Source organism: Mya arenaria, chromosome 8, assembly GCF_026914265.1.
Source record: "Mya arenaria isolate MELC-2E11 chromosome 8, ASM2691426v1".
NCBI classification, from domain to species: domain Eukaryota; kingdom Metazoa; phylum Mollusca; class Bivalvia; order Myida; family Myidae; genus Mya; species Mya arenaria.
In genome coordinates, this window is record NC_069129.1 from 16,201,864 (window position 1) to 16,218,023 (window position 16,160).

Consider the following 16,160-nt stretch of genomic DNA (forward strand, 5'->3'; position numbering starts at 1 on the left):
TTTTACCATTAAAGGTCACTGTGACCTTGACCTTTGACCCGATGACCCCCAAAATCAATAGGGGTCATCTACTGGTCAGGCCCAACCTTCATGTGAAGTTTGATGACCATACGTCTAGGAATTGTTGAGTTATCACTCGGACAAGCTTTGGTCTACCGACGGACCGACCGACCGATCGACATACCGACATGCCTGTGCAAAGCAATATACCCCTCTTCTTCGAAGGGGGGCATAATGAATCCAAGAATCCATCGAGGCAAACATTCTGGTATTTAAAGCGGATATATTGCCACCGTTAGTTTCCATTTTTTCTACGATTTGACCTAATTTGCCACCCAATGTGACCCCCTTTTAGATTCAAGGGTGACACACTGACCAGAAATAGGAAAAAGTTTGATCAATCAATAAATGTCCTTTTTTGGTTCCAGACATGACTTTATTTTAAATAGTTGACCTAGTGACCTAATTTCAAACTAGCCAATGATTTTATTAAGGAACTATTCTAAATATGTTTGAATTGTAAACAAAATATAATGTCTCCAGTGTGTTCAAAAGAGATTTTTTTGATATGACAATGTGACCCAATTTTAAAATATGGTGAGATTTCATTCAGGGCAACATTTAGATCAAGTGTGAACATAATCTAACCAATCCTTCCCAAGCTATGATTTTGATGATATGGTTCCAGACAAAAATATACAAGATTTCACCTAGTGACCTAATATTTGATCACATGTGGCCTAGTTTTAAATTTGTGCAAGAGTTCATCAAGGAAAACATCATGATTAAGTTTCATAAATGTTGGACCAAATGTAATGTCTGTAGTGCGTTCCAAAGACTTATTTAAGATTTGACCTATAAATAAAGGTTTTGACCAACGTTTACAAGCGGTCGAGATATCATTAAGGGGAACATTCTGACCAAGTTTGAACATTATCTGACCAATCCCTACCAAGATATGGTTCAAAAGTGTGACTGACGGACGGTCAACGAAAACACTTTCCTCCTCCTGAAACCTTTTGTTTTTTGCGGGGGATAACAAACATAAAACATGCTTTGTCAAAGCATAACTCCTGCACAGGGAGGCCACCATATCCATTTTTTGGTCAATAAATTGCATATCAATGACATTGGACGTTCAAATTTAAGTGTAATTGTTTTTTAAATTGATTAAAGGGCAATAATTCTTGTGTTGCTGACCTTATCCACAGCAATCTTTTTTTGCACCATCACAATACGTTTATACACACTTCAAAAAAGTTTCAATAAAGTGCATATAATAGTAACATACTTATGGTTCTGGATGAACGGACAAACAACACCAAATCTGTGTCCCCGCGCAAACCTTCGACGCAAACCTTCGACGGGGTATAGTAAACAGACAAAGAATCTAGGTTATATTTATTGAATACAACAACACTAAATGTAGTGAGGATACAATCATAAAGTGAGAGTTTGGCATTAAACAGTGTAAGTTAAATAAAAAATAATCACTAGATGTTTATAAAAATCACCAGGCCCAAATATCACAAAAATACTTTATCAATTCTTAATCTCAACTCATTCATTCAACATAGCAGCATGCCATGATTAATAATTTACTGTGTTTAAAATCATATTCACCTTTGTATTGTATTGATAATAATCATTCCTCTATATTCTGGAGAAAAATCATTCCAGAGACAAAAATAAACTTGCAAACTAATCCAACCATAACAAATTGTACTCTATCTGATATATGCAAAGTGAATGGCCTTGCATATCATACACTTTTAGACGTAATATAACTATGTTCAATACAAATAAAATATGACTTAAAGTACCAGGATTCATTTCCTTCCTTTTTATGGACAATTTACGTAAATATTGTTATCAGCTGAGATAAAACTTAAAGATGCACTCTTACTCCCAAATAAAATTTTGCTCAATTAATACAATTGTTTTCATATACCAAAAAGGATGAAATGTCGAAAACAATGTTTTTTTATGAAGATATGGAGTTAAATCTGAGAAAAAAGGTACAGAAAACTCGGTATTTCTTCCTTATGAGACAATAGTAGATCACAGTAAATCTTTTAGCACTCACAAATCATTTAATATTTGTGCGTATTAAGCTATTAAATATGTGGTTATAATCTTATTATCCGTAATTAATATTTACCTTTAATGCATTACAGGTATTTAGTAAGTAGTTAAATGTTTATCACTCAAAATTTATATGTGCTATACATGTTTATGTATTGATTTTAAATATGAGTATCACTTTAAGTATTTTCTATATATTGGGGTCGGAGGTTAGAAGACAATTAGGACTATATAACAAACACCAATGATTAAATGGATTGTCAAGTTATATTACAAATATTGAAATTTACAAAATCAAATTTAGATTCATAATATTAATATGTATTACCTATTCAACAAATTTCTACATCTGCAAAGCCAAGCACTTATATGTATCACTATCACAGTCAAAACACGAGACACGAGATAAAAGTTGAGTGCTTATTACAGTAAACTAGGCATGAGATTTCACTAAAAGTTGAGTGCTTATTACAGTAAACTAGACATGAGATTTCACTTAAAGTTGAGTGTTTATTACAGTAAACTAGACATGAGATTTCACTTAAATTTGAGTGCTTATTACAGTATTTAGTGCTTATTACAGTAAACTAGACATGAGATTTCACTTAAAGTTGAGTGCTTATTACAGAAAACTAGACATGAGATTTCACTAAAAGTTGAGTGTTTATTACAGTAAACTAGACATGAGATTTCACTAAAAGTTGAGTGTTTATTACAGTATTGAGTGCTTATTACAGTAAACTAGACATGAGATTTCACTAAAAGTTGAGTGTTTATTACAGTAAACTAGACATGAGATTTCACTAAAAGTTGAGTGTTTATTACAGTAAACTAGACATGAGATTTCACTTAAATTTGAGTGCTTATTACAGTATTGAGTGCTTATTACAGTAAACTAGACATGAGATTTCACTAAAAGTTGAGTGTTTATTACAGTAAACTAGACATGAGATTTCACTAAAAGTTGAGTGTTTATTACAGTAAACTAGACATGAGATTTCACTAAAAGTTGAGTGCTTATTACAGTAAACTAGACATGAGATTTCACTAAAAGTTGAGTGCTTATTACAGTATTGAGTGCTTATTACAGTAAACTAGACATGAGATTTCACTAAAAGTTGAGTGCTTATTACAGTATTGAGTGCTTATTACAGTAAACTAGACATGAGATTTCACTTAAAGTTGAGTGCTTATTACAGTAAACTAGATATGAGATTTCACTAAAAGTTGAGTGCTTATTACAGTAAACTAGACATGAGATTTCACTAAAATTTGAGTGTTTATTACAGTAAACTAGACATGAGATTTCACTAAAAGTTGAGTGCTTATTACAGTATTGAGTGCTTATTACAGTAAACTAGACATGAGATTTCACTAAAAGTTGAGTGCTTATTACAGTAAACTAGACATGAGATTTCACTAAAATTTGAGTGTTTATTACAGTATTGAGTGCTTATTACAGTAAACTAGACATGAGATTTCACTTAAATTTGAGTGCTTATTACAGTATTGAGTGCTTATTACAGTAAACTAGACATGAGATTTCACTTAAAGTTGAGTGCTTATTACAGTAAACTAGACATGAGATTTCACTAAAAGTTGAGTGCTTATTACAGTAAACTAGACATGAGATTTCACTAAAATTTGAGTGTTTATTACAGTATTGAGTGCTTATTACAGTAAACTAGACATGAGATTTCACTTAAAGTTGAGTGCTTATTACAGTAAACTAGACATGAGATTTCACTTAAAGTTTAGTGCTTATTACAGTAAACTAGACATGAGATTTCACTAAAAGTTGAATGTTTATTAGGTACAGTAGACTAGACATGAGATTTCACTAAAAGTTGAGTGCTTATTACAGTAAACTAGACATGAGATTTCACTAAAAGTTGAGTGTTTATTACAGTAAACTAGACATGAGATTTCACTCCAAGTTGAGTGTTTGTTTTATATATATATGTCTTCTAGATCTAATCAATATTTAACGCATCCATCTTGCTTTAAAGACTGACCTTAAAGATGCACTCTAATACTCCCAAGTAAGATTTACCACAAATAAGAATATTGTTTTAATATTCCAAAACGGATGAATAAATGTCGAAAACAATGGTTCTTTTGAAGGATACCGAGTTTAATTTGACAGAAATGAGCATAAAATATGGTATTTCTTCCTTAGGAGACTATAGAAGACCACAGTAAATCTTAAATTAGCATTCACCAATTATTTAATATTTTTGCCCTTTCTGCTATTATATACACCGTTACAATCTTGTTATCAGTAATTAATTTTCCATAAATGCATTTTTTAGTAAGTAGACTAGTTTAAGAAGGTTTATCAGTCAAAATTGATGTTTATTATACATCTGTATGTATTGATTTTGAATAAGAGTGTCACTTTAAAATACAACAGCAACAGGTAGCCAATAATATGTAAGTAGACAATATCCATATAATAAAAGAAATAAATGAAATTATTCAAATAATTGGGGGGGGGGGGGGAACAATACTGTAAAATGGGATGGACTACAATTGAGAAAAGAAAGCATATAAAGGTCACCAGGCCCCGATTTCTCGAAACTTCTTAAGCTAAACTGACTTAAGTGGCTTATTTCAATTAGTCAAAATACATACTTAAATTGAATTTTGGTAATTGAAAAATGGTTTATTCTGCTTAGCTTAATCCTTTTATAAGGGACTTAAGAAGTTTCGAGAAATTGAGGCCAGGTATGTGCAGTTTTGTTGCAATACTTCCACCAAGAGTATCTTCTTTTTACACAAAGTCTAGATTGATTATGAAAATCATGAAACATTGTAACAATATGATGAAAAGTCAGCACCAATAGCACATTTTTAACCTATAATTGCCACTGTTGTATAAATGCTTCATAAAAATAAAGGTTTTTATGTAAACATCACAAGCATAAAATTTAAAAGTAAAATGTGAAGACTCTGTGCATCCCCGTATACATCCATGACAAACATGATTAAAATATAAATCAGCAAAACTATCATTCAAAATAATACTCACAAAACAAAAATCACTCAGAATTTAAGGCATATAAAACAATATTTAGAATTGGAAAAAAAGCTGAACAAGAAAGCAAAAAAAGAAAAAAAACTTTGCTTTCAACAAAATGGTCTTAGCAACAGAACACTAAACAAAAATATCTTCCGTAAAAAGAACATACACTAACACAATATACTAACTAACCATCTACCTCTAACAAACATGAACAACAGACAGTTCTTTGAAACATTGCCACTTTTACGATGTGAGTCTGACTGTTTTGTATTTACAGTTACCTATTCATTAATTGAACCATTTCCTTAACTGAACATGTGAATTTTCTTTGGTAAAATCTAACCCTACTAAGACGCCATTTTAAAAAATTAAAGGTTGTTATTTTTTGGCATAAAAAAATCAAAGAGCTGTTTTATCACAGTACATATACATGCATTTCAGCATCACAATGAACAGTTTAAAAACGGTAAAAATATTAAATTTGTTGCATAAAATAAAGAGAAAGTTGACTAAAACATTTGTTTGGAATTCAATAAACAGATATGTTTAAATGCCAAATAAAAATCTAAAATGAATCAATGATTGTGTCAATAGGGCTTTCATTGATCCATTTAAATATGGATTTTCTATCCATCTGCATCCAATTGTATAAAAACCCGTTAAGATTTGGGATGCATAAAAATTATCCTAAACTTTTATTGATTGGTCAATATTCATCTAATAATAACTATTAACCAATCAAATGGTTTAAGAGTCAACTAGCCAAAAAAAACACCCTGTGAGCATCTTTTATACAACAGCCAATTTTATCAAACTGGTTAAGTCTTTGGTTTGGTAAAAATGGGCCATATTGATTGGTCAATATTTTTCCGAAAATTAATAATAACCAATGAAATAGTTTCAATATGCAAACTAGCTTAAAGATAACCTGTGGACAACTAGACCAAGTGTTATACAATTGACTGCTGAACTCAAGTTATTAACAATAAATAAACAAAAAGAAATGGCAGTACTACCTAAAGTACAGGTGTGGATGCAAAACGCCTGAAAATTATCTGAGTGTGTTTATGCAAACCCAACAATGAACTGTTAATTTACTGTTAACAAAGCTATCAAGCATTTAGAGAGGTCTGTTGCAAAGAAAACTATGCATCTAAAAATCCTGTCTCATTATATTTCTGTGTAAGCCAAAGTAGGTATCTCTATGAAGCAATGCTTTTAACTAAAAAGCCTTATTTGTGTCAGAAATTTGTCATTTGTTTCACTGCTTTTTGTCAAATTCAAAAGTCAATTTTGACCTTTGCACTTTCACCCCTATGATGACCGTCTGACCCCTCGGTGTCATTGCTGCTGTTACTGGCCTTGCCCTTTTCAACTGGCGTAAGTTCAAGAGAGTTCTCATCACCACCCTGGAAAATGTACAAGAGAAAAGTTTTAAAATGGAGCAAAAACAAATAAGTATAAACCAATTGTCTTAGTTTGGTGGAGAAACAAATTACAATAGAAAAATCATCTGTCCATCAAGGTGACCATAAACTAGAAATTTATGCAGTGCAAGTTCTGCAAAGCTAATTATTTGCAAGAAACCTTGACCCACATGTTCAAAAGAAATGTAACTTGGGGCTTAGTTGCTTAAGCTGAGAGTGTCACACACTCCCACAATAATGCTTTGACAGAACCGTTGAGAACGCTCCTTACTTAAGCATCAACCAGTATCAAAATAATGAGGCGGCACTATCAGCTCATGTACCATTGCATAGAATGTGTTGTCAAGTGCTCATTAACCCACTGAGCTCATCCCCAGAATATCTTACCTTGGGAGCGGGGAAGTTTTTATCATTGCACCAGCTATTGAACGCCTTTCGGACCATCTCAAGGGACCTTGGATCAACCTGCTTCGAGTAGATCCGTATCTGTTGCTCCTTGAAGTGCCCAGGTATGAAACTTGACTCCTTTGCACAAGAAATATTGACAGAGGATTTTAGTGATGGTAGGCAAATAATGACCTTATTAAAGGCAATTGTACCAGTTACAATGCACAATCTTTTGATAGTACTCATGTACATATTTTGTTTTTAATTTCAAATATTTCAATGTAATGTATACCTTAAGACTGTTTAAACATTTTATTTTAAACATGGTATATTGCTCTGTTAAAACACAGCAATATGGAACATAGAAGATATGATTTTTAGTCTTACTGATAAACAAGAGTGCAACAAAGTGAATGCTTACCCTCATATATTGTTTTTTTTTAAATTCTAGAAAGGGGCATAACTCAATGATTATTAAAGCAAGAGTTGTGGACCTGCTGTGCATGTTTATGTCTCAGGCTGTGGTAAAAGTCTCAATTCAATATATTGAGCATTTTTGAAACATGGAATATTTTATTTCGAGAGGAGAGATAAAAATACATCTGTCAGCCCTCATCTGGTTTTCACAGCAGTTCAAGGGGCATAACTTTACAAATATGGAAGCCAGAGTTATGGGCCTTGCTTCTTATATAAGTACTGTCACTGGTCTCATATGTACCGCTTTTTCATCTGAATTTGTCGCTTGTTCTATTGTCGTCAAAAGAGTCAGGCAAAAAATGAGAATATACCTGCTCTTTTCTGATTTGGACAGCTACATCCGGCCTATCTTTGCTGTAGAACCTCACACTGTCAATAGGATTCTTCTCCTTCATTCCGTAGTCCAGGTTCACAAGCTGAAATATTTTAATACATGTAATAGGATGTGGATATAGGAAGATTTATTTATTCTTGACCATTGTAATACAAAACATGAATCACAAATAATGAATCATTCTTTTATACAATCTGGTAGTTCTTTATGTTGAAATAAGAAGTTTGATATATTCTTGACCAAATACAAAACATGTAGCACAAACAATGATTCATTCTTTTTGTTATTTCATTATATTAACCAGTGAACATAAAAATGTATGTGTAGGTAGGCTCTTTCTATAATTGTAGGCAGCCGTGAAACACAGTCCATTAACAATATAAAACTACAAAGGATTCACTGACAGATGTTTTGTTTTAATGATTGTAATTGACAAAAGCTTGTGGTTTTAGTGAGAATCAAACCTCCACCATTTTATTTTTTTTGTTTAGCCCCATTTGGGACCATTAAAGTGACACTCTTTTTCAAAATCAATACAATCATCATGAACATGTATAAGAAACATTATTTTTACTGAAAAACCTTTAACTACTTCCTAAATAATACATTTATTGAAAATATTAATTACTGATAACAATATTGTAACCAAAATATTAAATGATTGGTGAATGCTTCAAGATTTACTGTGGTCTACTATAGCCTCAAAGTACCAGACCTGGATGTCGATGCTATCTTCTGTGAGGGGAGAGCACTCCAGCTCATCTTTGTCCATCTTTTCGATCACCTCCCTTACCATCTGTGGTTTGTCCCCCTGAAAGAGAGTTAATAAGAGATGATTGTAAAACATAAATGTCAGCCAATGAGTCATTTCACATTTATTGATTATAGATTATGCAAACATCCCTACCAAGTTTAAGGATGAAGGTAAAGTTATTGACCAGTTCAAAATTTTGATGTAGGACTTGACGAGTTATAATTTCAAGTAAAACATATGGTTTCATGAAGTTATTTTTAGTAGTTTTGGCCAATATTCACAAAAGGTCATGACAAATAATTACAGCAAACACCAAAGCTAATCAATAAACAATATTATTTGTTAGGACAATACTCTAAATACAGTTCTGCTTTTGTATGCAACACAATGAAATGGATGGCAGGGCCATTTGATAGGGGGGAAATAGTGTCGTTTTGGCAAAAATACTAACATGATTAATATAATGTTCAATTTCTTTTCAAACCCTTTTATCAACAAACCTATAGGTATATTTCTGAATGACACTATATTGAAACATTTGTTAAATGTAAAGGGGTCAATGCTCCTCAAAAAAAAGATTTTTTTTACCTGGGAAGGGGAAAATATATACTTTTTTAGGAGGGGGATGGGGTTTTTTGGTCCAGAAAAAAGGGCTGATTTTTTTTTTTACTGGATTGTTGATCAATTTTTTATGAATTAAAATCTAAATAATTCCCAGTGGCAGGTATATATTGCCACAAATTATTACATATTGTTACACTATTCACTGAGGGTAGCTTGTTTGTTTTTTGGAAGAGTTTCAGTGTTTTGTGAGTTTTTCTCTCTTTTTGACTGCAAAAGCAACAACAGACCAGAATTGCCCTTTTGTTAGCGGCATTTTTGTTCAACATAAACATACCTCTTTTAATATTTTATCTTTAGTCTGTGTTTGTCCAACACATTTGTAAAGCTCGCGACGTAACACTTTTTTCAGAATTTCTCTAGATTCCCTCAGATCTGCTTCTGTTGAATTAAGAATAAGGTTGAACACGTGGTCTGTCATCTGACTGAAGGCTTTCATATCATGTATGGACTCAGACATTTTCAACTTTTTCCTGAAAAATTGAAATAAACGTTAGAGATGTAAACATTTTAAGTAATCATAATTGATATCATCTATGAATAGAATTGTAAATTCAATAACAAAGTTAGTCTTATTTTTCAGTTCAGGGAGGAAATTTTCAAAATTCAAGGGACGTAGTCACAATTATGGATATATTACCATTACAAACATCAGTTCTAAATTTCATGTGAATGCCTTGAGACATTTCTTAGATGTCATTGCATGTCAAATAATATTCCAATGACTCTTCACAAGTTTCACTTCTCCAATTTGAAAAGTGGCACCGCAGAGTACCCAGGTCGTATTTGAACCATTTAACATTTTAGCATTTGTTTCAGAAAATATTGGGTTTCACATAGTGTAGAACCAAGGTTTTTCTAAAATTCCTCTTTCTTATTCAATATTTTTCAATAATCTATTGCAATTTGAAGGGAATGCACATAAAATTGAAATTGAAATTTAAAAAAAAGAAGATAGTTTTTACTGTACAGGACAGCTTTTCCCATGCAAGCCAACTTAAGAACATTTGAAGTTGACTTATTTACAATAAAAGTAGAATACATCTTGTCAAATGTCCTAACGAAGATATCATGAGTAGTTTAAAGACATTTGGTCCAGCCATTATAAAGAAAATTTAATTTATCATTTTTACTAACTGGATTTACAATGGATGATTCCAATTAAAAACAGAATTTTGAGTAGTATTTTAAAACCATATAGCTTCATATATGATTTATTGTAAGGTCATCAAGCAGTTCACCCCATGTCCATGGATTTCAAAAAATATTTATAACATCCAAGCTGGAGTAATTCTTCTTGGGATGTTTTTTAAATATTAAATGACCGCTTTAGTGCCGAATTGTTGGTGGTCTGCATCTTTGGTTTATTCCAATCATGCGCACAGAGGGCTCTAGGGGGGGTATGCGAAAGGAATAATCCTACTTCAAAAGGAATACCAAAATGGCGACTGTATTACCAGTATTCATACATGCTGTATTTCAAAATAGTTATTTTATAAAATGGTATGGTCAACTATATATATGTTGTGTTTAACGTTTTTTCATGTTTAAATCAACTAGACCGCCATGAATCCTATCTGTTGTCTATTGAGAGCGCAAAATATCTTTCTACTGATGGTCACCATGACAACAACAACAACTGCAACCTTCTTCACATTCCGTTTGATTTGAGCAAAGAAGCTAGGTTTTAGTGATGTGACATATACATAGTGACCTCCCCTGACAAATGGAACATACAACTGTCTTCGAAGGAAATAAATCTCTGCACTCTTGTAAAATTTAATTGATCTGTTACGCTGAGCACCCAATACACACTATAGTCAATAAGAAAGCCACATTTTGACTAAATCCAGTGTTTTTTAGTGAAGTTTAAATTTTATTAAATTTTAATCATTTTTAATGCATTTTACGCACTTACGCCCCTTATCTGGAGCTCTTTAAAACCTTTGCACTTACTTAAAAACATGTTTTTGCCTGCAGCCATATAGAATGAGATAAAGTTGAACACTGCTAGGCCAGTTTTAGTAACATTTACACGAAAATAAAGAATGATACCCAAAATATCCTTGTATCTACAGTATGTGAAACACACAATAGAATTATATTCATGCTCACCCATCTTCTCCTGTAAACTTGATATGATCATTGGCTTTCACAAGAGCTTCTGTAACCCTGTTAGAAAGATTAGAACATTATTAAACAAGTTAAAAAGTATAATTTGTAATAAAAATACGGACGATAAAATCTGTAAAAATATGTGCAAAAAATATTAACAAGAGGACCAAAATGGCCCTTACGGCCCAAAATCACTCACCTGATTGGACCAAGGGTGATAAAGTTATCCATCAGACAACATAATGGACATATCCCACCCCTACACCACATTTTAAATGCATGTTAAAGCTTGAAAAATATGTATTTGTTAAAAAAAAGTTACAAAGGGCCATAACTCTTACAATATATCACAGTATGTCACAAAAGAGCACATATTTTCTGTGAATAAGTTCATGAAGTTTAAAGTTGATATCGTCAATGATTGTAAAACAATGAATTAATTTAAGAAAACAAAAAACAAAGAAAACAAATAAATTTGATAAAAGGGTCACTTTAACAACATTTCTATGAAATATTTTGAACTCGGGCCAATGGTGTTTGAAGAGAAGTTTTTCAATGTTTTCCATATAGGCATATAATGAAAACTTGCCCCACTCCTGGTGGCCATGTTTTTTATGAATCACAATGGGAAGAAGGGTAACCTAAGGAACATTTCATTGAAAATATTTTGAAATCAGGTTAATGGTTTCTGAATAGTAGATTTTCAAAGTTTTCCATATAGACATCAAGTGGTAATTAGCTCAACCCCTGGCAACCATGTTTTTTATTAATCAACATGGGGTGAAGGAATTTGATAGAGGGTCACCTAAGGAACATTTCTGTTAAATTATGTTGGAATCGGGCTAGCGGTTTCTGAGTAGAAGATTTTCCATATGATTGCCATAGCAACCAGAGTTCTGCATCGACCCACTTTTATTAAAGGAATCTAAAAGAGGACCACCTAAGGAACATTCCTCTGAAGTTCATTTGAAATTGTCCCAACGGTTTAGGTAGAGTTGTTTGAAGGCAAATGTTGACGAGGGACAAAGGACGGACTAACAACGATGGACGACAGACAATCAACATATCATAATAACTCACACTGTCAGAGCACTCTATGCTCAGCTAAAAAGTTTGGTTTCAAAGACAAGGTAAATAATTCTGGAGATAAATCAGACACAAGCGTATTGCGGCCAATTGATGCCAAGAAATATTTTTTCTCATTCAAACAAGGGATATAACAGAACATTGATAAGAGCAGAAGTTATGGGCCTTGTTACACATACACATATTGTCACTGATAGCAGGTGTCAGCTATGGCCATGGCAAAAAAAACTGTGAAGCTAAAACAAGATCCTTGCAGGGAAATACCAATGATGGTGTTTTTTTCTCTCATTTGAACATGGGGCTTTAATAACAGGATAATTATTCAAGCAAGACTTATGGGCAGTGCTATACATGTGCATATTGTCTCTGTACCAAGTTTCATTTGAATAACTTGAGAAAGACTTTGAGATATGGATCAACAACGTTAATGATTTTGCACAAAAGAACCGGTGTAAATGACAACAGTAACGCAAAGGCTCTGACAATCCCAGGATTTTCTACAAATTAAATGGTGATAATACGTCTCACAAGTGCAGTTTATTGAGTTATGGCCACGGTTAATGTTTTTGCGCATCACGGACACCAACACCGACAACAAGGCTATTAATATTTCTGGACATTTTTTTCTCCAAAACAAAAACAGACAGGCTAAAACATAAAATGCTTTTACAATAAGACAAGCGTAAACATTATTTATTTAGCGTACTTACATTTTCTCTATAATGTTGGTGGTCTTGTGCTGGTAGGCTCTCCTATGAAGAGTTTGGCGAGTATGAAACATGTCATACAAGTTTCCCACTTCCTGTGAACAAAATAATCAATATTTAGTGAAAGAGCTATATGTATATAATATATATTAAGAATTTCAGTAAAGACCTGACTCTAAATAACACTCTGAACTTCACATAGTAATTAGTCAATAAAATTTTACAAGATATGTATAATTTTAATTGCGACTGTAGTCAGTATGCATGATTAAAAAAAAATTGAGTCGAACGTTCAGAACTTTGTTAAAGTTAACAACCTGATTAACAACTTTGCTGTTAACTTTTAAACATGAACTCTTTGACGATGTGCTCATATTATTAAATAAAAATAATTTGCATGGAAACAGTTGTCTCAAAAATTAAAGATGCACTGTTACTCACAAATAAGATTTGCCACTATTAATAATATTGTTTTAATATTCCAAAAAAGGATGAATAAATGTAAAAAACAAGTGTTCTTATGAAGGATGCCGAGTTTAATTTGAAAAAAATGAGCATATAACACAGTATTTCAACCTTATTAGACTATTGTAGACCACAGTAAATCTTTAAGCATTAACCATTCATTTAATATTTTTGCGCTTTCTGCTATTAAATACACGGTTACAATCTTGTTATCAGTAATTAATATTTTCCAAAAATGTATTATTTAGTAAGTTGTTAAAGGTTTATCACTCAAAGTTGATGTTTGTTATATATGTGTATGTATTGATTTTGAATAAGAGTGTCACTTTAATAATACAGCAGATCAAAAGTGAATCGATTTAACAGCAGTGGAAAGGCACTCTACAGTGGTCAGAACGAACTTTATCCGACGATGACTTTAGACGCTTTAGGATTTTACACCCTAGCGTTACACATGCAATTGTGTATCAAGTGTTCGACTCCAGTTATTACCGGCACATTCAAACCTGTATTGCAAGACTATGGTGCAAAGTGCCTACAGATAGCATTCGTCGCTGTGAACATTGCAACGAGGAAACAGACAATATAGAGACGCATAAAGTGTACTCGTGCTATAAGCATGAACGTTCGAGATGGCGTTTTATTTCTGACGTCGCAGCAATCGACGTGGATCTAGCCAGTGTACTTCTATCAATGGACAAAGACTCGTTCAATCTGGCCCTCCTTGGCGCCGAACTGTCAGTGCCGAATTATCTCAGTGTACGCCATATATTTTTAAGGTGTGCATACACATACATCCATCATTGTATAGTAATAATGCGCTGCAATGTTGTTGTAAAGAATATGGACTGTCTTTTCATATATATCATGGTATATAATATGTGTAGACTATTAAACATCATATCATATCTAAATCAAATGTTCATGTTTAACCATGCATACATAAGTATTTAAACATTGTATTGTATTGTAATTAGCAGTTATTTAAGTTGTTTGTACATATAATGCATATCATTGATTTCGGTGGAAATAAAGATAAGTTGAGTTGAGTTGGGTTGAGTATTAAATACACGGTTACAATCTTGTTATCAGTAATTAATATTTTCCAAAAATGTATTATTTAGTAAGTTGTTAAAGGTTTATCACTCAAAGTTGATGTTTGTTATATATGTGTATGTATTGATTTTGAATAAGAGTGTCACTTTAATAATACAGCAGATCAAAAGTGAATCGATTTAACTTCAAAAGCATTAACAATTTGAAAGTTAACAGCAATCGGCTCAATGTTGTTATTTATTTGCACGCAACATATTGCCCGAACCTTTTTATAATGATAATAAATGCATGAGCAAAAGCAAAGACGCCACTCCCCAAATATGGTATAAATGTTTTTTAAAAAAAGAGACAATAACACACAAGGACCTGCATCAATAAAGACCTTACCATAATCGATTTTAGTCATAGCCTGAAAATATCTTAGTGTCATATGTCTGTTATTTACCTACATATTTAAGATATTTGAACAGCCTTTCCTGAATTGGGCCTCAGGCCCATATAACCATATTCATATTTATTGCACTTCCAATGACCTCTACAAAGATTTCGGTAAGGGAACATTTTTTTTTTTATAATCTGGATAAAAAAGGTACAAAAGCATTATGATCTTTTTATCAAGTTTATTTAGTTTCGATCAATGAGGTCCTTTTATCAAGAAGCGTAGGACAAAATTTTCTAAGATCATGAATGTTCACTAATTGAAAAGTAAAAAAATCAAAATTGAATAGAATGTTTAACTGCCTTATTCAGATAAACTTTGAATAAATTGACCAATCAACTATTGTTTTCGAAAAAGTTATTATAACTTGTTAGAAATACTGTTTCCAAAAAGTGATTGTATACTACATTTGTCGATAAGATGGTGTCAATCGGAGTGAATAAAAATCACATACATAATATGTTAATCAGCCACACAGAGTCCAAAATTGATCTTATTCCATTTAGCCCATTTCTTTACTTAAACTTGATTTTACACAATAAAATTAAATTATCGTGATAAACAAAGAGATGATTTCATTAGGCTTAATACTACATAAATAATACCAAAGCAAAAATTGTGTGCTTAACATCATACTGTTATAACGGACTTAAAGCTACACTCTCACAGATTAACCATTTTGACGACTTTTTTTATTTTTTGTCTTGGATTGATTTTGGGGTAAAATATCTAGAAACCAGTGAAATGATACTGGTGAAATAATATCAGATCAAAGTCTTTAACAATAACATTCGAAAATTAAAGTTTTATGGCAAAAAGCTTTGTTAACGCTTTAAGAAAAAAGAGTTATTCGAATGTATATATGAAAAACAGCGATCCGATCTTTTGTCAGCAGTCTTATATTACTGGTTTTCAAATAAAATAAGTTGTTGAAATGGTCCATCTGTGAGAGTGCAGCTTTCAGATGTGTTGAGATATTGTGTTAGGGGCAACAGTACCTTATATCTGTAACAAATCTGTAACTTCCCTTCTACGAGAAGCACGCGGGAAAAGTGGATGCAGCGATCATGGTCAAAGTTGTTCCGAATTCCCAGCATGTGGCAATCCCGCGCGAAATAGTCCCATTTGTCAACATCAATGCCATTCCGCTTGTTGGCTACGACCTAGAAATATGTTGAATTG

The 16,160-nt window shown here is 32.4% G+C and overlaps 1 protein-coding gene across 7 annotated transcripts in view; it reads right to left on the reverse strand.

Annotated features, from left to right (window-relative positions):
* Nucleotides 1-1,389: 1,389 nt before the first annotated feature.
* The window catches only part of LOC128243544 (deoxynucleoside triphosphate triphosphohydrolase SAMHD1-like), a 39,420-nt gene continuing 24,649 nt past the window's right edge, over nucleotides 1,390-16,160 (reverse strand). For all 7 annotated transcript variants that reach the window (XM_052961374.1, XM_052961375.1, XM_052961377.1 and 4 more), the window contains exons 10-17: nucleotides 15,977-16,141; nucleotides 13,022-13,113; nucleotides 11,226-11,282; nucleotides 9,388-9,583; nucleotides 8,451-8,546; nucleotides 7,713-7,817; nucleotides 6,925-7,062; nucleotides 1,390-6,519 (exon numbers count right to left, since the gene is read on the reverse strand). In XM_052961374.1, the coding sequence (XP_052817334.1) occupies nucleotides 6,391-6,519; nucleotides 6,925-7,062; nucleotides 7,713-7,817; nucleotides 8,451-8,546; nucleotides 9,388-9,583; nucleotides 11,226-11,282; nucleotides 13,022-13,113; nucleotides 15,977-16,141 (978 nt within the window). In that variant the 3' untranslated portion in view covers nucleotides 1,390-6,390. The remainder of the gene's footprint in view (nucleotides 6,520-6,924; nucleotides 7,063-7,712; nucleotides 7,818-8,450; nucleotides 8,547-9,387; nucleotides 9,584-11,225; nucleotides 11,283-13,021; nucleotides 13,114-15,976; nucleotides 16,142-16,160) is intronic.